General features: G+C 47.5%; 1 protein-coding gene across 1 annotated transcript in view; it reads right to left on the bottom strand.

Moving 5' to 3' along the window:
* SLC24A3 (solute carrier family 24 member 3) overlaps positions 1 to 21,542 on the bottom strand; it is a 425,626-nt gene that overhangs the window by 91,839 nt on the left and 312,245 nt on the right. Inside the window, exons 4-6 of the mRNA XM_069547821.1 lie at positions 10,198 to 10,272; positions 6,791 to 6,875; positions 5,940 to 6,043 (exon numbers count right to left, since the gene is read on the bottom strand). Coding sequence (XP_069403922.1) covers positions 5,940 to 6,043; positions 6,791 to 6,875; positions 10,198 to 10,272 — 264 coding nt within the window. The remainder of the gene's footprint in view (positions 1 to 5,939; positions 6,044 to 6,790; positions 6,876 to 10,197; positions 10,273 to 21,542) is intronic.

Here is a 21,542-nt window from a genome sequence, read left to right as displayed (position 1 = left end):
GTCCCGGATGGTCTTTCAGACGCCAGTGGATGATGTTAGGCTCACTTGTCCAGTGAACTTCTGGATCCTGCTGCTCCCCCACGTCCAGACCCACCAGGGCTTACAGCTCACGTGGGATGGGCTCCTCTCTCTGGAAATCTGTCCATCAAGCCCTTCTGGTCTCCACTGTCCCTTGACATCCCCGTATATGATTTTTACATTATCCAGATTTCTCCTTGCGCTTCTAGGGAGCTCAGGCCTTCTGCATCCCAAGCAGAAGCAAAGACTGCCTAGAATGGCAGCTGTTGTTATGAACACAAAGGACATTCCCTGCAAGCAGGCTGTCCTGGCCCTGAGCTCCTAGGAGGCAGCCTAGCACTGAGGCTGGTGTCTCCTCCCTGTGAGCTGGAGGTGAGACGTATGTGTTGGCTTATGTTTGAAGGCTGTTTTGAGTGTGTAGCCATGCTTTGTGGACCCCATTCATATCTACCTACCTTTTACCATTTCAGGTCCTTCCAACAGCCAGCCTCCTAAGTCTACTTGCTTAGGGGTTTTCTCTGGACCCCAAAGTCCACCCTGCCTATGCTCAGTAAATTGGAACGTCATGGAATTAATGTCCCTCAAAGGCAATACTTAAGCAATGACGGGGAAGGCTGGTGGATAAATCCCCCGCTCCTGCCCCTTGGGTGCAAAAACCTGAAGGCTGTGTTCTATGCTATCTTCCTGGCCCCCAAAAGCAGCCATCCCAGCTGCCCACACCAGGGACTTGCTGGGGACACACAGCCCTTGGCTGCTTTTACCTCCCTGTTTTATTCCCCCACTGCCTGGCTGGCCTGTCCTGGGATCACCTTTTATTTTTTTTTTTAAGTTTTTTAAAAAAATGTGAACAGTTCTTAAAGTTTTTATTGAATTTGTTACAATATTGTTTCTGTTTTCTGTTTTGGCTTTTTGGCCACAAGGCATGTGGGATTCTAGCTCCCTGACCAGGGATCAAACCCTCAGCTCCTGCACTGGAGCACTTAACCACTGAACCGCCAGGGAAGTCTCTGAGATCAACTTTTAGATAAACTCCTTGAATTTTAAATTGCTGTTTAGATTCCCCTGGAGAAACCCAATCGCAGGCAGGCAGGTCTTGATTCAGAGATCCCTGGGTGCTGTCTGGGGCCGGCACAGGGGAAGTGTTCACAGAAGGAAGGCAAACCCAGCCACTAGGAGGTGGGCCTCACCAGAGGATATCAGGTACATTTCTAGGATGCCGGGAGAGGAATGAGGGGCTCCTCTGCCAGCCTGTAATAACCGGAATATGAGAGTTCTGCATCTGGGATGCAGTTAGACTGTTTACTGCCTGCCTATGCTTATGTCTTGAAAGCTTAGCATAACTCTGAATGGGAGATTTAAATTCATAAGTATGTTGTTTTGCAAAACTGGCAGCAGTTCTTTCAATATAATACGAAAGATACATTACCGTGTTGTCTCCAGATCTCAGTGTTCTGTCTTCGTTATTATATTTTGCTCTTAAATAAAGAAAATCTTTAGGACCACAGTCCTGTACATGTCTTGTGAGAATTCCAAGAACCTTTCCATAAGCTACTTTCCAAGAAGCAATTTCTTTCTAGTCCCATAAAACTCCCCAAAGCACCTTAGGTGAACTCCAAGGTGCTGGGTATGTTCGCAAATTGCCAATGTAGCTAGCAGACATTCAATTACATCGAATTCATCAAAACCCTAATTGAGACAGGAACTCAAGCCTTATGGCTGAATCACTTTAATTTCAGATAGGGAGCAGACTCAGTCACTAACAGCCTTTCACGCCAGGACACCATTAGAGAGGCCCACGGGTGCTCACTGGTAATTCTCCCCGCAAATGCAAGTGTGGAGCAACGTAAATGACGCTGCCAAGTGAGCCCCATGACTGGATTGATGAATCAGCTCAATTCCCAAAGTCTGTCCTGTGCTGCCACACCCCTCGGTCCCAGCTCCACTGCCCAGGAGGGCTTCTTGGTAGATAGGGCAGCACCTGTGTCTCACCAAAGTTGGTTTTCCTCCCAGAGATCAGAAGGTGCAGGGACCAGGACCAGTCCTCTGAGGTCTTTCTACTGACACCTCCTCATCTTTTTTTTTTTTTTTTTTTGGCTGTGTCGGGTCTTAGATGTAGCACAAAGGATCAGCACTATGTCACGCAGGATGCTTTGCTGCGGTGCATGGACTCTCGAGTTGCAACACACTGGCGTCGTTGCTCTACAGTGTGTGGGATCTTAGCTTCCCAACTAGGGGTCGAACCCTCACTCCCTGCATCAGAAGGCAGATTCTTAACCACTGGCTCAACAGGGAATTCCCAACACCTCATCTTGCTTATCATTTTCTCCCCAACCTTCCCATTCCTCCCCACTGGCATCCCGTGGTTGTTCAACTATTTTTTTTTAAACTTTTTTAATTGGAAGATAATTGCTTTACAAAGTTGTGGTGGTTTCTGCCATACATCAGCATGAATCAGCCATAAGTATATATATGTCTGTCCCTCTTGAGCCTGTCTCCCACTCCCATCCCTCTAGGTTGTCACAGACTACTGTCTTGAGTTCCCTGTGTCATACAGCAACTTCCCATTAGCTATCTATTTTACATATGGTCACGCATATATTTAGGCTCAGCTGGTAAAGAATCCACCTGCAATGCAGGAGACCCCTGTTTGATTCCTGGGTCAGGAAGATCTCCTAGAGAAGGGCATGGCAACCCACTCCAGTATTCTTGCTTGGAGAATCCCTATGAATAAGAGGAGCCTGGTGGGCTACAGTCCATGGGGTCGCAAAGAGTCGGACACGACTGAGCGACTAAGCACACAGCACGTGTTTCAGTGCCACTCTCTCAATTCGTCCCACCCTTTCCTTCCCCTGCTGGGTCCACAAGTCTGTTCTTTATGTTGAGTCTCTGTTGCTAGCTACCCTGCAAGTGAATTTATCAGCACCATTTTTCTAGATTCCGTATGTAAATGTTAATATACGATATTTTTTTTCTCTTTCTGACTTACTTCACTCTGTATAACAGGCTCTAGGTTCATCCACCTCACTAGAACTGACTCAAATTCGTTCCCTTTTATGGCTGAGTAATAGTCCATCATACCACATCTTTCTCCAAACACCTGTCAATGGACATCTAGATTGCTTCCATGTCCTGGCTATTATAAATAGTGCTGCAATGAACATTGGGGTAGATGTGTCTTTTAGAATTGTGGTTTTCTCAGGGTATAAGCCCAGAAGTGGTATTGCTGGATCATATGGTAGCTCTACTTCTAGTTTTAAAAGAAATCTCCATGGGCTTCCCTACTGTTTCAGCAGTAAAGAATCCACCTGCAATGCAGCAGATGGGGGCTGGATCTCTGGGTTGAGAAAATCCCCTGGAGAAGGCAACGGCAACTCCAGGATTCCACTCCAGTATTCTTGCATGGGAAATCCCATGGATAGAGGAACCTGGTAGGCTCTATATAGTCCACGGGGTCACAAATGAGTTGGACATGACTTAGCAACTAAACAACAACATACTGTTCTCCATGGTAGCTGTATCAACTTACGTTCCCACCAACTGTGCAAGGGGGTTCCCTTCTCTCCACATCCTCTCCAGCATTGTTTGTAGATTTTTGATGATGGCCATTCTGTTCCACTGTATTGTTAATAAGTTCTGGCAAGAGGTAGGTCAAATTATTGCAGTGACTGAGGGTGGAATCTGGAGACAGTGACCCCAGGGAACCTTTTTCTTCTCAGAGCTGATAATGGTGCCTGATGGTACTAGTGTGTACCACGTGGACCAAGCACTGCTGAACAAGCTCTGTTTCATCCTTACAGTGATGCTAAGAGGTAGATGTCCTTGTACCCATTCTACAGAATGAGAACACTGAAGGCTAGAGAGGTGACATAACTTCTCCAAGGCTCCATGGCCAGCAAATGGCAGAGCCAGGATTCACATCTAGGCGTATCTGATCCCCGGGCTCATGTTCTTTCCAAAACATCATTTCTTCTCCCTCTGCAAAGACTTCCGGGATTCTACGAAGGTCTGAAAAAGAGAGCTGGGTAGCCTTGGAACTCTCCAAGTGGGCACAGGACAAGGAGAGTCAGGAGGGAGGTCAGCCCCAGAATCAACACCCGGCTCCTCTAACACCATCGCGGTTGGTGCTTCTCCCCCGATCATGTGAGAGGAGTTTGGCAAGGCCCTTCCAGGGGGGGCGAAGTGACTGATCCCAGCACTTGCTAAAGTTCAGGAAGCAATTTGTCTTTTCAGCAGGTGTTCTAACCAAGCCAGTGATTAACCGCATTGCTAATAAATTATGAAACACAAGTGCATTCAGCCCACCTCCTATGTAATTAGTTGTGTGGCATTTACTCGGCACTTTTCAGCCATGTGTTTCATTTCTTTACATTATTTCTCCCCCTTTGGGCTTGACTTTGCATCAAGCTTCAGGTACAAATGACTAATGAACTGGTGACAACACTAATACCGGCCGAGCTAACACTCCTACTGCTAACGGTGACGATGCTAATTAAGAGAGTGCTGACAGCCACGGGCTCTGTGACTATTCATCTCTGGGAGGCAATGAGAGGGCAGCCAGCATAGGTGGGGGCCAGGGAAGTACAAACGGCCCCAAAGGTAAAGATGGACACTCACTTTTTGGGGGTACTAACTACATTTACAAGAGATCTAAAAAATGCCATGTCGCGGGTCCATAAAATCTAAGATGAGATAACGGACTGAAAGGATAAAGAAAGAAAACATTCAGTCTAGCAAGTCAGGTGTAACTTGATCACCACATATGGACCCAGCTGTCCAGCAGCCCCTTCTGGGGGTAAGCATCCAGCTGTGGGCTCTGGAGCCGACCCCTGATGGGATCAAGGTGTCCCTCTGCCTATACCCCAGAAGCAACCAACCAACCAGGTGACCCAAACAAACCACTCAGCACGAAGATGATGGGAATGAAAAGCAGGCAGTAAGGGGGGCAGTGGTGCCAGGGAGAGCCGGCCTTTGTCACTCTGGGGTCCTCATGAGAGTCGGTGGTGCTGGGTGCCCCCGGCCGGGGTCTGGCAAAAGATGTGGGAGAAGGTTTGTAGAAACTTCCTTAGCCCTGCAAACCAACCAGCCATTTCCAGCAGAACCTGCTTCCTTCCCCCATAGTGAGGGGGCTGGTGGGGTCCCCGGGTTCCTCGGTACTGCAAGTAGGAGACACTCACAGGCTACTGGCAGTCGCTTTTCCTAGAAGATATGGAGTCCTGGCTGTTTGGGCAGAGAGCTCAGAACTGTGTTTCTGAATAATCTTTCTATGAAAGAAACTAGGGCATCAGAGCCAGCCGGGAGGGGGGTTGGCTACAAACCCCCAGCTGCCACTGCAAGGCTGTGGATGCCCAGCAGCCTCACATGGTGGTGACATCAATATCTTCTCCAGATTTTCCAAGACAGACACCAGATGCACACGGGCCCCATGACACCTTCTGGCAGTGGAATAGTCTCTATGGATAAAATGCAGGCATGCAAAGCCTCTCATGACCCCCAAAGTGAGCTCAAATGGACACAGAAGTCAAATGTTTGATCCTTATAGAAAGAGAGAGAATGCTCCCCAAACTGTGACAAGTGAAGAAAAACAATCTGTCATCTCCTCTCCCTCCACCCCATTAACTCCATTTCCACTCCTAAGGATGGTTTACATCATTCCAGTTCAGATCAGTAACACAGCAAAATGAGGGTGACACCCTCAGATCTGCAGGCTGGTTACCTACTCACGTGGCTCTTGAACTCCATGATCCATCGGCCCAGAGGCCAAATCACACTGCCAGGGTTTCCAGTCCTGGCTGGGCCAGCTTCTCGGGGCATGAGACCTCATGCCACCCGACCCAAGACGACTGGCCCTTGGGTGTGCTCAGGGGAGACAGGCCACTGCCTTACCTCCACAAGGCCACCATGCCACATTTTGCGAGTCTCACCTGCCCCGCGAAGAGCCCACAGACGCCGATGATGCACAGAATGTTGAACACAGCGGAGCCCACGATGGTCCCCACGCCCACGTCGCCCTTGGTGATGAAGACTCCTGAAACACAGCCTGAGGTTAGCTGGCTGCTGCGGTGGGCTGCCTCCAAAGGGGGTGCAGGGCGGTGGGGGGGATTTTTATGTATGTATTCATTTTCTATCGGAGCACAGTTGCTTTACAATGCTGCGTTGGTTTCTGCTGTACTACCAAGTGAGTCAGCCATATGTATACATATATCCCCTCCCTCTTGAGTCTCCCACCCTGCCCCCATCCCAGCCCGCTAGTTCATCACAGAGTATCAAACCCAGCTCCCTCTGCTATACTGCAGCTTCCCACTAGCTGTCTGTTTTACACGGTCAAATATGTAGACATGTCAATGCTACTGTCTCAATTCATCCCAGCCTCCCCTCCTCCCACCACCCCGTGGACACACCTCTGTTCTTGACATTTGCATCTCTATTTCTGCCCTGCAGATATCTTCAGCAGTGTCGTTTTTCTAGATTTCATGTATATGTGGGGGAGTTTTTTTAAGTGTTAGTCAGACTGTTCTCAGGATCTACAGGAAACAGCCGAGGGTTGGAGAGAATTTTCCAATCTCTATTGGAGCCTCTGTCCACAGGACCATTGGAACTAGGTCTGGGACCCATTCATGCAAAGCAAAAACACCCCTTTAATAAGATGAAAACAGCCACTCCAGCGGGTGGGGGAGGCTGGTGCTCTGCCCCTCAGGGTCTCAGGGCTCCGGTTTCCAGAGCCCTCGTTCTTCAGGGAGGACAGAGCTGAGATGTTCCTCGGGGTGGCACCTACCTATGACCGACGTGAACAGCTCCGGGGCCGAACTGCCCGCCGCCATGAATGTGGCTCCCGCCACATCCTCGCTGAGGTGCAGGCGCTGCAGGGGAGCACAAGTGTAGGTGAGCCGGGTTTCTCCTGGAACAGCGGTGACTGTGACTCCCCAGGTCCCAGCTCAGTCCCTCCTCAGCTTCCCCTTCTCCCCAGCTGGCCCACACCTCCTCTCTGGGCAGTATCAGGGAGGCAGCTACATGTTCCCTCCAAGTAAAGGCTCTGACAAGATCTAGGGATCCCAAGCCAGATGCCCCGGGGGCTGCAGAGATAATGGGGGGACGGGAGTGGTCTTGCAAGGCAGGGTGGGCCTTCACCTCCTTTTTAAAATCTCAGTTCCCTCTATGTTGCCATATATTCCTATTTATAGAGATGCCCAAATCCACATTTTTATGTAAAAGATTTTGACTTTTTTTTCATTATCTTGCTGATGTTCTTGGGCTAAATTAGGCTCATGGTAACCAGTTTTTGAGCCCTGAGTCTGGGAGTTTGGGGCTGGGGAGGATCACCCACCCTCAATGCAGCCTTGGAGCCTGGGGTAGAGGGAATGGGGGTCAGTGAGAATGAGTAGAAAGAGATGGTGAGCCCACCAAGATGGTCCACACAACAAGCTCTCCAGGTTACCTTGCTTGCTGACCCAAAAGGTGATTTGCAAGACGACATGTGAACTGAGGTTGGGTGGTATGGGGAGGTGGTGTGGGGAGCCTTTCTGTATTCACTCCTGGCCCAGAAAGGAAGCTGCCGGCTGTCAGTAAATAGGCGGCTCCCTTGGGCATCCCAGCTTAAGGGACCCTGGTCCCTCTTCCAGTAGCACCACAGCTGCACTTCCCCGCTCAGCCATTGAGGGGCAGCACGGCCTCGGTGACAGCCCCTGGCTCCACTGACCCATCTGAAGTTGCTGCGGACCCTGCTGAACATTTTGACCTGGAAACCTGGGTTTCCTGGATCTTGACTGAACAGTTAACTTTCCAGGTGGTTCTGAGAAGACCCTAAGATGGAGGTGCAGCTGTCTGAAGGTGAAAGGTGTGGCTGTGAGGGTGGCCGGGCATCATCCCATCTCCCTGGGCAGGTACCCCAGCAGTGCTCAGGGTCCATGGCTGGTTTGCCCAGGCTCGCCAGAAGCTGTGAGCCTCACTCTGCTGTGTCCGCTCCAGCTTGGGCTCCCGCTGGGGCGTTAGCTATGGAGTCCACCCCCAGGCTCACGCAGGTCCTGTTCCTCTCTCTGCTTCATTCATCACATTGCTTCTTCCTCCTGGACCTCCCCTCCTCTTTCACCCCTCATTCATGTCAGCTCTGGTTGCATCTCACTGGGTCCTGGCATCACCAGCTGGGGGGCACGTCCTGCCTTGGGACCCTTTTCATCTATTAGAACAGTCGTCAAAAGCTTTCCAGCTTCCTCCTGAGAAACTCCTATGTCTGGGCCGGGCATCCTCAGGGCTCCCCACACGCTGAGTCTTGTCCCTGGGTCTCCCAGCTCAGTTCTCCTGCTTGGACTCTCAGCTTACATATCTGTCCTTCTAAGACACGGCCACTGAGACTGCTGCTCCTGTCCTGCCCCTGCACAAGCCCTTCCCTGATATCAAGGTGAGTCAATTCTGTTCCCCTCTGTTCTGTTCCCCTCTGTTCTTCTGCTCCCCTCTTCTCTGCACCTCCAGCTCCAGCACTTCACCTGTCCCCGGGTCTCACTCTGGAGCTGCTCTGAGCCCCAGGCCCAGGATCACACCACATTTCACCTTGATTCCTCCCCAAAGGCTGTGCTCACAGGTGCCATGTGTGTCCCCAGTGGAGGAGAACACATCCTGACAATTGCATGTACATTTCCAGCGCCAGGTCTTAACTTGGCTACTAAACAATGTGTGATTAGAGAGTGGTTGGCTTTGTATGAGGAGTAAACTGCTCCTGGTGGATTTTAGAGACCACAGATGACCCTGATTACTGGTACTTTGGTGCCTCTTCCTCTTCTCCACCAGGTGACCCTGTTCTCAGGTTAAATTGCTTTGGACAAAAGGCCTCCACACTGGCTAGCCATCCATCTCAGAAACCAGCTCTCTCACTTCCCTTCTCCCACCTCCACTGTACAGAGGAACCCACTCCCGGGGTCTCTCTAGGGTTGCTGTGGGATGATTCTCTTTCAAGTACACAAAACTGACTTCGGGAGGTGGAAGAAACTGCGTAAGCTAGTAGTTCTCAAGTGTGGCTTCCAGATCAGCATATCACCTGGGAACTTATTGGAAATGTAACTTCTGTTCCCCACTGTCCCTCAAGACCCAGTGACTCAGACATGGCCGGAGGGACAGTCCAGACTGAGGGCAACATGAAGGAACAGGAGTTCTGGACAGATAGGAGGTGCATCTGGGAGAGAGACTTTCTGAAAATGGGATTCTGAATTAAAAATAAAACAGAAAGCTTCCAGATAAAATTACATTTCAAATCAGAAAAAGAAATGAAAGAAGCAAGAGAATTGAAAGAGTTCTGGATATGCTAAATATTGTCAGATGAAAGGGATGTAATCGGCCCTGGTGTCCCCAGGGCTGACTTCGAAGAGACCCTTTCCTGGTCTCTGCAACCAGTTCTTTCATTGTCTTGCTTTTTGGGGCCCTGCTGGCAGTATTTCTGCACATGCACAGAGAGGAAGGATGGTGGAGGTGTGGCTGAAGACTTCTCACTCTTCGAGGACCCCACGAATCATGAGGGAGGGTTATGGCGGCAGAATGAAAGGGAAGGGAGGAAGGTGGAGGAAGGAGGAAGGAAGAGTGAGACTTAAAAGAAAAAGAAAGTGGGAACAGAACACAAACTGCATTTTGAGTTATGCCAAATGGTGCAGGGAGAGCTGGCCGGAAGGGTTCAAGCCCAGCTATGGATCGGCATGGGCTCCTCTGGTAGCTCAGTTAATAAAGAATCCGCCTGCAATGCAGGAGATCCCAGTTTGATCCCTGGGTCGGGAAGATCCCCTGGAAAAGGGATAGGCTACCCACTCTGGTATTTTTGGGCTTCCCTGGTGGCTCAAATGGTAAAGAATCTGCCCGCAATGCGGGATATCTGGGTTTGATCCCTGGGTTGGGAAGATCCCCTGGAAAAGGGAAGGGCTACCCACTCCAGTATTCTTGCCTGGAGAATCCCCATGGACAGAGGAGCCTGGCGGGCAACAATCATGGGGTCTCAAAGAGCTGGACACTACTGAGCGACTAAGCACTACCCAGCACAGCGTGGGTGGGCACACCGAAACTCTAAGCAGACCAGCGAGTTTCTGGGCTACCACTGCCCACGGCTCTGAAGCACGCTGGTGCCTGGCCTTCCCACCCAGCAGCACGCAGGGCTCCTCAGGACCTCAGTGGAGGAGGCTGGAACAGTTCCAGTGCTCAAACATGTACCTCGCAGATCTTTTCCAAGGAGGGGACGAAGAAGTCATCACACACAATGGCCAGCGCGTAGAACATGTACATGGCCTGGAAGAGAGGAGAGAAGGGGTTAAAGTCAGAGTCAGGGCAGAGCCCCTGGGGTGAGGGTCAGGCCACCCTCTGCTTCAAGAACATCCTGTCTTCATTAATTCAGCAGCTTATACTATACACCAAGTCTTTGCAATGCCTGTCACCTATCACACGCTCACCTTGTCCACCTCCTAGATCCCCAAGTGTGCCACGGATGCTGCCCCAGGGCCTTTGTACTTGCTGTTCCCACTGCCCAGAACACATTCCCTCCAGATCACCTTGCCTCAGCCCTCCATGTACTTAGGGCCTCTGGGTTAATGTCAATCTAAGCAAAAGGCCCTCCCCGTCCCCCATATTCTGCTTTGTTTTTCTTGATCTATTTTATGTACAACAGGCTAAAAGCCCCAGTGCCTCTTACAAGTCCATAAACTCTCTCTCCAAGACCATGTTCCAATATTATGTACTGATCTTCCTCGAGGTAAGAAGCTTCATCTAATGCACAGCAGTGCCAACACTTGGATTACGACCAGAAATGAGCAGATTTGCCAGGCTCTCTGTGCTTGCAAGGGTGAAGCCTACTGAAAACCAAGTTAGTCTCATGCCAGAGGCAGCGTGAGGTAGGACACCCACCCACAGATACTCTGTGACAAGGCTCCTCTGGACACCTAGGGGCCTGCCAGGCCATGGTCTTCTTTCCAGCTCAGAGCACCTCCTGCCACTTTGCTTACAAGAAACTCTCTTCCAACTCTTTGCTATGTTACCCACTAGAAGTCAAATTCCCACTGGGAAAATAAACAAAACAGAACTAGATATTGATGGGGTGCTGTGTGTGTTGGGGGGCAGGGGGATGAACGAACTCTGTACCTTCTGTTCAATTATGCTGTGAACCGAAAACTGCTCTCAAAGGTCTACCATTAATAATAATAAATAAAACAACAGTATAAAGGAACAAAACAAATGTACAAAGTCAAACTTGAAGATTCAAAGGACCTACTGAAAGTGGTGACATGGATGATTCTATCAATACACTGGTCCAAATACTTTAGAGAACGAGGCATTTGGGGATTAATTTGACCATTCCTATATTTCCAAAGGATAATATAATATCATTATTTACGATGATAACAATACCACCACCGTTAATAATATTTGCCCTTCTTTGTCGGGCCAGGAATTAAGGCATGTGCTGGCGGTCTCAGTTCTCCTAACTCACATGGGAGGCGGGGGGTTATTGACCCATCTCCCAGACACCACAGAGGACATCTTAACTTTTCCAAGGATCCTCTCCAAGCCTGCCCACAGGGCCATTGTCACCCCACGCAGAGGTCGCTTTTGATTTCTGCCCCATCTCTGCTTCCTGTTTCAGCTCACTTACTAATGACTGCCTTCGCCAGCCACACAGAGCGGGGGACAGTTTCAGAGTCCTAGTCAGCCACTTTTGGCGGCTGCCCGTCAGAGCCACTGATGTCCTTATTTATTTATATTTGAAAAGGTTTATTTTAATTGAGTGTTCCCATAAATATAGCATTTATACACAAGAATAAACATGATCAGCATGAACATGAGTAAACCCTTGCTACCTCTGTATTTGGAGTGAATCCCTCTTTTCCTCTATAAATGAATGGACCATAAACAGTGTTGGGGAAAAAAAATCTTTAAGCATATATCCTTTTGCATTTCTAGGATAAGCTTCCAGATGGGGAGTTGTTGGATAATGGTCTTTAATGTTATTATATTTACAAGGTGCACCACTAAATACAAGACAGATTAGAAGTCTCAAAAAGGGCTGAGCCAGCCCAATACCCTGGGACTGCCCACGGGGAGCCTAGGCCAGTGGAAACTGCGGCTCAGCTACAGGAACCAAGGCAGGTGAATACGGGTCATGCTCTAAAGACGATGAGTGAAGATGTCTGGGGGAGGGGGTCGTCTATGTGAGCTGCAGCTCCAGGATCAGACCACGAGGGCTTTTCTTCCCTGGAATGCATCAGGATATCTCTACTCAGACACCGACCCACGCGCTGCCAGGGACCATGGGTCATGTTTCAGGTTTAGGTATCGGGAGAAGGGAGGCAGCTATGTCCTTCACATGTTCCTCACTATCCTGTTCCAGGTTTGCCCAGAATGAGGGCCAGGTTTGCCTGGAGTGAATAGGTTCCAAGACGGGAGCGCTCAAATAGTAGCTGGTGTCGCCTTCTGAAGCCGTCCAGGGAAGTGGCCAAGGAGCATGCCTGGCACAGCGACTGCTGGAAGAGGCAGCCCGCAGCCTTGGAGGGAGCCCAGGATGGGGTCAAGGACCTCGCACCCAGTCCTGGACTTGACACTTCCAAGCCGTGTGACCTTGAGAGACTATCCTTAGCTCGCTAGCCTTCAGCACGGACCCCACCATGCTCTCTAGTTAGCTTTTGTGGCTGCTGGAGAGGAGCAAATGGAAAAGAAAAAAAGCCAAGACATATCCCAGTCATCCCTGCTGTCTCAGCTGAGACTGATCAAGTTCAACCCAGTTCTGCTAAACCCCAAACACCCACAAGCTAAATAAATGTTTATTGTTGTATGCTGTTGAGGTTTTCAGGCCATTTGTTATGCAGCACTATTGTGGCAACAGCTTAACAGCTACAGCCAACGTGATGAAAGGAGCCATAGTGAAAACAATAATAGTAAGAAGTAACTTCCAAGAAGTTTAAACTTTCCTGTTGTCCTGAATGACAATATAGTCAGCTTTTCTAGCCTCCCTGGAACTAGCCATGACCACTCACACAATTTTGGGCAATGGGATAACGGACAGATTCAAGTAAAATCACCCTTTTTTCTTGCCTTGAACTCAGATGTGATGTCTAGAATGCTAGCAGCCATTATGTGACCATGAGACAATAAACATGACAATATATACCAACATGCTAAGGGTACCAGAGCCCTAAAGAATGCTATTCACCAGCTGATCTAATGCCAGAAACCACCTGCCTCTGTACTTCTTAGTAGGCGATGAAATGAATCTCCTATTTGCCCCAGTCCCCATTAGTTGGGATTTCTGTACTTGCAGTCATGTGCCTCCCTAACAGATACAAGGCATTAAAGATTCATTCTGCTGCGTGTGGGTGAAGGAGGTCAAAGAAGGCTTAACAGAGAAAGTGGCTAATGAACTAGGATTTTGAAAGATAAATTGTATTTAATCAGGCAATTTAAAAAGTTGATTGGGACTGATAAACTAGAGCACCCTGGTAAAAATAGTTAAACTGCAAAATATCTAAGGTAACAGGAAGTCATCATGGCCTGGGGCTTTATGGCTGTAGATGAAATGTTGATACACATAAGGACTTCAGAGTCGTTGAGGGCAAATGTATCCCACCAGCATGACATTAGCCCCGCTGTTTTATGTGGCGTCTACAGTCAGCGGTTTTCACAGGCCATTTCCTTTTACTGCATTATCTGTACTCATGTTTCTCTGTCTTTAATTTCAGCGAAGGTGGTGCTGGAGAAGCAGTTTCTAGAGAAGACTGTTGAAATCTGGCTTTGGTAGAAATCGTTCTAAATCTCCCAGGGAATATGATCAGAATAAACAACAACAAAAAGGTCTTCCTTTTTTCCGTCTCTTTTTCATGGTTTCAAGTGGTCATATACGATTAAACTTGGAAAAAAGTTTTTTCTTTAAAAACCATTCTAACCCTTGAAAAGTTTGGTGCCTGGTGGCCCCATGATGCTATGGCAGGACCGACTCACACACCCACTCTCAGGCTCTGCTACCATTGTAGATATCATTCTGCTGAACAGCTCACTGGCCTGGTGATTAGAGAGAGACACAATCTCAGTCAGCCTTGGATTCTGACAAGAGGATCTAAGCTTGGGGAGCTCGCTGCAGGGAAGAGGAACACGGCAGATGGGTAGGGGTGCCCCCTGGTCCTACCATGTTCATCAGGCTTTAGGGAACTCTGCTGCCTTTCTGTGGGCTTCCGGGTGGCACAAGTGGTAACGACCCTGCCAGACAATGCAGGAGACAGAAGAGATGTGGGTTCAATCCCTGGGTCCGAAAGATCCCCTGGAGAAGGGCGTGGAAACCCACTCTATTATTCTTGCCTGGAGAATCCCATGGGCAGAGGAGCCTGGTGGGTTAGAGTCCATGGGATCGCAAAGAGTTAGACACGACTGAAGTGACTTTGCGTGCCTGTGCGTGCACACACACACACACACACACACACACACTGCCTTTCAGTAGTCAGAATTTGCCTCAGTCTGCTTGAAGACCCGATCAGTGGAAGTTGGGGCATCAATCCCTGCTCCCTCACTCCTTGAGAGGATCCCTCCACTTCATCCTCCTGGGTTCCCACAGCTGAATCAAGCTTCAGGAGCCTGTACTGTCATAAGCTCCATTGCTCACCTTTTAGCAGCAATCTCTCCTTCCCCCATCTCACTTCCTACACCCCTAGCAACACTTCCTTCCTTCACAAGTGACCACTGAGTTCTAAACATTGTCTTAAGGTCAGCTTTCAGGAGACCCCCAAGTTAAAGTAAAAGGGAAGTGGGTTAAGGAAGACTGAAAGGAACTAAACGCAATATTGAAACCAAGCTGCACCACCAAATGCAGAATGTTCGTAAGGGAAACTGTGCAAGGGGGAGAGGAGGGATGTATGTGATCTATCTGTACTTCCTGCTCATTTTTTTCTGTAAACCTAAAACTATTCTAAATAAATAAATGCATTTTTGGAGGAGTTTGGGATTAGCATATATATATACTACAAATAAACAAAAGGGCCTACTATATACATAAGGAACTATATTCCACATCTTTTAATAACCTATAATGGAAAAGAATCCAAAAAACGTGTGTGGATGTATACACACATAACTGAATCACTTTGCTGTATACCCCAAAGTAACATAACATTGTAAGTTAATTATACTTCAGTTTTTTAAATAGCTAAAAAAAATAAACAAAATATTGTATAGAAAAAAAAAGTAATCAAGGTAGACCACTCTCCGAAACAACTGTCTCCCTAAAGTCGAGTGGGGACAGTAGCTAAGTGTCTGGCAACGAGCTTTTCTTGTTGTAACGTAAGTGCCTGACATTAGGCTTTTGATCTCCATGCCATCCATTCCAAAGGCACCTGTCTCAATAAACACATAGCCAGCTACACAACTAGATGAGGAGACAGGCTGCCTCACCCAGGAAGTTCCCCTCTCAGAAATCCTGAGTGACCCAAATAAGTGACCAGTGGACTGACTCCGATTTTCCCTACCTGCACCCTAAATTCCTGCTCTTAGGTTTTAAATTTGCCAATAAAGAGTGAACCAGAGAAACCCTAGACAGCCTACACTTTCCCTCAACAAAGGCAGGACCCCAGCTCTATTCCCCTCTCTCTCTCCCCACCCTGGCCACCCATGACCTCACCGTGTGGCCCTGGATGTACCCCCCAGGATCTGGGAGTAAGAAACTTTTTCCTTTCAAAGTTCCCTAGTTGCTGTTTCTGGGGTGTGTCCTGCCATCGTGATAGAACCAGGAGGGCCAGTCCAGCCTCAGCACTGGCTGCTGCTCAGGAGATGCCCATGGGAGCGCGCCAGCAGCCCGACCCAGGTGAGCGCACTCCCAGCCAGAGCATTGTTCTCAAAGGCCGACAGCAACATCGCTCTGGAACGTTCTCCTCACCCCACCCCGAGTCCTTCTGTAGTCGGCATCGGAAGGTCGCTGGAACCACCGCCAACTGAAAAGGATTCTGTCACAGGGACTCAAACGCTAAAGGAGGTTGAGTATATGTTTATATTCCTGCTCACCAGCATAAACCTTGTCATTGTGTTACTTGATGCCTCTCACGACGACCAGATAAAGCCCACGGCTGACGGTGTTCTCGGAGGTCAGCATGCTGGGGGTCACTGTCTCAGAGCTGTGGGAGTGAGATCTGCCTTCTCTTCCTTTTTCTCTCGCCTCTTTCTTCCCAACCCCAACGGCTCTCGTACGGGGTCCACTCCGAGAATGGTTCCTGAGTCCCTGAGGACCTCATTTACTTCACTTGGTTGTCAGTTTCTCAAGGAAGTGGGGCTGGTAATTGCCATCTCCCCATAATATCCACTAAAGGCATGTTCTGGGGACAGGTTTCTGTAGCTGGGCTGATGTGTGCGTGGGCCTTACAGGGGCTCCCTGATGGGCGCAGGCACACACATGCTCCACTGACCCTCACAATCATGGCTGCAGGACGGGGTGCTGGTTTAATCCAGCCTCCTCGCAGTGCGGACCAAGTTCATTAACCTGGTTCAGGTCAGCCAGCTAGTGGGTGGCAGTGGCAGGATTTAAGCCCAGGGAACTATCTCCCTACTACATGCCTCTCATCACCACACCACGGCACCTCTCTCTCTTTATACATATATAGACAGAGATAGATAGATAGATAGATATACAGATTTAAAGATTGGAGAAGGAAATAGCAACCCACTCCAGGATTCTTGCCTGGAAAATTCCATGGGCAGAGAAACCTGGTGAGTGACAGTTCATGGGGTTGCAAAAAGTCATACACGATTGACCACACATGCACAGATATAAAGATATAGATATACACTAGAAAGAGATATCTATATTATATAAATGTGCGCATATATATATATAATCCCCTGGAGAAGAGCATGGCAACCCACTCCAGGATTCTTGCCTGGAGAATCCCATGGACAGAGGAGCTGGGCAGGCTACCGTCCACAGGGTTGCAGAGTCGGACACGACTGAAGTGATTTAGCACACAAGTACATATATACATATATTATACATCTCCCCATATTTTTTGACTTTTAAAAACTTCATTTTTTTATTGTGTTAAATACACACAACACAAGATTTACCATTTTACCCATGTTTAAGTGTACAGCTTCATGGCATGAAGTATCACACAGCTGTACCACCATCACCTCCAGATCCTTTTCATCTTTCCAAACTGAAACTGTCTCCACTAAACACTAATTCCCCATTCCCTCTCTTCCCAGCCCCTGGTGATCACCTTTCTATTTTCTGTGTCTATGAATGTGACACCTCTACTAGAGACCTCATATAAGGGGAATCCTACAGTATTTGTCCCTTTGTGACTGTCTTATTTCACTCAGCATACTGTCTCCACAGTTCATACATGCTGCAGCAAGGGTAAGAATGCCTCACCTTTTCAAGGCTGAGTAATATTCTACTGTAAGGATATGCCACATTCTCTTTAATCATTCATCTGTCACTGGACATTTGGGTTGCTTCCATCTTTCATCTGTAGTCAATAACTTTGCTATGAACATTGATATACAAATGTCTGAGTTCCTTCTTGCAGTTCTTTGGAGGTAGATACCCAGAAGTGGAATCACCAGATCACATGGTAATTCTGTGTTTCATTTTCTGGGGACCTGCCATACCGCTCTCCATAGGGGCTGCACCATTTTACATTCCTTCCAATAGTTTCTCCATATCTTCACCAACACTTGTTATTTTCTGTTTTTATTTGTTTTTTTTTTTTTTTTGATAGTAGCTGTCTTAACAGGTGTGAGATAATGTGATCAAGGCAGAGTTTGGGGTTTTGTTAATGAGTTCATTTCTGAAGAAGTAGTTACCAACCCCACCCCCTCCCCGCCCCACCCCCATCAAAACCCTGCAGTCAGGATAGGAGACAAGTGTGACAGAAATAGGAGGCAAGTGTGTTCCTGGGCCCCTGGCAATCCTCTACCGAAGTGTGTGCAAACACTCCAGGAAGCCCATTCATTCTTTCTAAAGGGAGAGTCTCTTTTGTAGAAATAAGAATGAAAACTCCCTTCCATTGTCGTGGGCTTCCTTCCCTTTGAGGGTATTGCCCTGCAGGAGTCTTCACTGGACTTACACAGAACAGAACAGAGATCAGGGCTGAGGGAAGGAGGACGGTCAAGGCAGGATGGGAACAGAGGGTGGTGGCAGCAGGTTTGGGTATGCCTGTCAGAAGCTGCTCCTTGGTGCCAGGGCCTCGACTACCCACAGGGGATGAGGCAGGCTCTGTGGCTCCCTGAACAGTGGATGCCCATCTGAAGTGGGCAGCCCTAACCAGTGTTGCATGAAAATATGTGCTTAGCAAGGCCAGAGCTTCTGGTCTCCCAAGAGAGAAGCTGCGAGTCTGGACTGTTGGGTAGCATCTCTTGATGCTGAGTACGGACTGTGGATGCCTTGCTGCCCCTACTCTCTGCCTTGCGGATTCTGCCGCCTGCACCCAGGTCTCCTGGCTGCTGTGTGAGTGAGCCTCGCAAGCTCTGCCTCAGGGCTTTTGCACTGGTTATTCTCTATGCCAGTTCCACTTTCTCCCCAGCCATCTACCTGGCTTTGTGCCTCACTTCTTTCAGCCTTTGCTCAAACCTCACCTTCGTGGAGCCTCCTTCTCCTGCACTTCTCCTCCTCCTGTTTCTGACCCTGTTCCATTTCCCCTTTTTTCCATTACCAGGATTACCTTCTAGCATACCAAATAATTCTTATCATGATGCTTATTTTATTGTATGTCTCCTTCCTTAGAATGTAAACTCCACATAGACAGGGGCCTTTGCCTAACTCATCCTTTGATGTATCCCTAGTATTGCTCAATAAATAATTCCTAGATAAATGATTGAATTAAACAAGTGTAAAGCACTCAACCAGCCACACAGAACCTGCCAATTGTAAGCATTATAAATTCAGTTTGGGTCCAACTTTCCAATTCTTTGATCAGGAAAATGGTACACCATCATGTCTGCTGAACATGTAAGCAGAGCATTTGGTATTACAGGTAAACAGAGAGCTCTTCACTGGATTTTCTGTGAACTTTAAGGAAAGACACGGGACCTAGGTTTCAGGGAGTGAGGGGGAGGGTGTAGTAAGACCATCTGGAGGAGCTAATGCTTATATCATGTCTGAGAAGATGAACAGGTATTAGCCAATTAAAGAAATCAGGACAGAGTTGACTAGGCAACAGAACAGTATGAATAAAAACATGAATTCATAAATTAACATGGTTTGTGCGGAAAACTACACTATGGCTGGAGTGCAGATTATAAGTGAGCTAGCAGAGACAGACGAGGCTACAGAAACAAGTTAAGGTTAGTTGGGGGAGTTCTTATACTCTAGACTTAGAGATTTGTGCTCACAGGTGCAGACCATCCATGATGATCAGGAATCATCGTTGACTTTACTGGGAAAACCTTATCATGATGGTGATGATGAAAGTGGTTTTGATGGTGTGATGATGGTTGTAATAATGCTGGTGCTGATGGTGCTGACAGTGATTGGATGATGATGGGGACAGTGATGAAGATGAAGATGGTGATGATGGTTGGTGGTGATGGTGAAGATGGTGGTGATGGTGATGATGAGAAAGATAATGATGGTGATGATGATGACAGGTAACATTTTTTGAATACTGACCATGAGCACCCGACCACTGAGCATACTGGCCATATGACTAAGCATAGAAATGCTTTACAACTTAATCCTTTCATTAGCCCATGAGATACTATTGTTATCCCCACTTTTCAGACAAGGAAATTGAGGCAGACAGAATATAAGTCCTAAGTCACAGCACCAGTACAAAACAGAAATTGGACTCCAATCCCATTTGAATGATTACAGCCCAGGCCGGTCATGGTTCTAACCTTACTTTCAGCAGCAACAGAAGAGATATGGTCTGAATGCTCAGGATGCCCACTGGCTTGAGGGTTTCTCAAGACCTCTCGTCTTTCCTTGAATGATTTCTTCCCTTTCTGCCTTTCCTCTTCTTCTCCATGACACTCCCCCTCTCCCATTGCCACTAAACCCATGTGACATACTCTGGGAGCTCTGAAAACCCCATGTGAGATGGTCTGGCAGCAGGTTTGTTAGCTAGCACTGGCCTCTCCTTCAGGCTCATTGAGAAAGTGACAATGATTTCTACCTTGAGGATATATTGTAAATAATAGAGAATTTAACTTTTCTGGGGGACTTGAAATTCCAGCATATACTCAACTATTTGGAAGAGGATGGAACTCTTCAAGGTTGGTGAGAAACCTGCCTCTTGCCTTAAAATTTTTATTAGCAACTGGAGCTGAGTCTTTCTGAGGCAAGCCAGAGTGAAGTAGGAATTTCCATGCCAGATTCAGAGCTAAGCTTATTAAACAACATGGAGCCTTTGAAAGACGCCAGTCTGGTTAAAGTTATCAAGACATTTATATTCTTGCCTTTCTGTAGGTTTCTTGTTATTCTCTGTCCAAACAGTCTTGGGAGCTGGTGGGCACCGCAGCTGCCAGTGGACGGCGGCCCAACCCTGGGCGGGTAACCCAAACTTCCAAAAACAGAGCTGGCCTAAGACGTGGGCACTTCAGGCAGGCTCATCATCTGGCGCCTCTTCAAACTCATGCTCTTTAAATATTTATTCAACATTTATATACTGGAGGATGGAGGCGAAAACTCATCCTCTATTAATTAAAAAGTGTATATAGAAATTAAGCCTCTTACTAATGCATTTCCAGCAATGCAGGCATAGTCGATATTCTGAAAAATAGACTGCAGAATCTCCCCCATTTTTCTGTAATTGTTATCCTCTTTCATGTTTCTTCTGCAAAAGGAATTACTCTTAAGTAAGCAACTTCTTGTTGGTGAATTCAAAGTTTGAATATCTAATATTTAGGTAGTGAAACACTTTATGCACTATTCATTCTAATTTTAAAATTTCAACTGGTGACATTATTCACAATAGTCAAGACACAGAAACAACCTAAATGTCCATCAACAGATGACTGGATAAAGATGTGGTATGTGTGTATATATATATATATAATTCTATATATACATGTTATATATTATATACATATAACAATGGAATTTACTAAGCCATAAAAAGAATGAAATAATGACATTTGCAACAACATAGGTATCATCTAGAAATGATCATACTAAGCAAAGTAAGTCAGAAAGAGAAAGACAGACATCATATGGTATCACGTATATGTGGAATCTAAAATACGATACAAATGAGCCTATGTACAAACCAGAAACAGACTCACAGACACAGACAACAGACTTGTGGTTGCCAAGGCAGGGGTAGGAAAGGAGTGGGAGCTCGGGATTAGCAGAGACAAAGTTATTTATAGGATGGATAAACAACAAGGTCCTGTTGTACATCTCAGGGAACTATATTCAATATCCTGCGATAAACCATGGTGGAAAAGAATATGAAAAATAATGTGTATATATATATGTATAACTGAATCACTTTGCTATACAACAGAGGCTAACACAACATTGTAAATCAACTACACTTGACTAAAAACAAAAATTCGGCTGGTGGGATGATGTGAGCCCTTATAAAGTACGTGTG

The sequence above is a fragment of the Ovis canadensis genome, chromosome 13, assembly GCF_042477335.2.
Source record: "Ovis canadensis isolate MfBH-ARS-UI-01 breed Bighorn chromosome 13, ARS-UI_OviCan_v2, whole genome shotgun sequence".
Lineage (NCBI taxonomy): Eukaryota > Metazoa > Chordata > Mammalia > Artiodactyla > Bovidae > Ovis > Ovis canadensis.
This window is presented reverse-complemented; position numbering and strand designations above follow the sequence as displayed.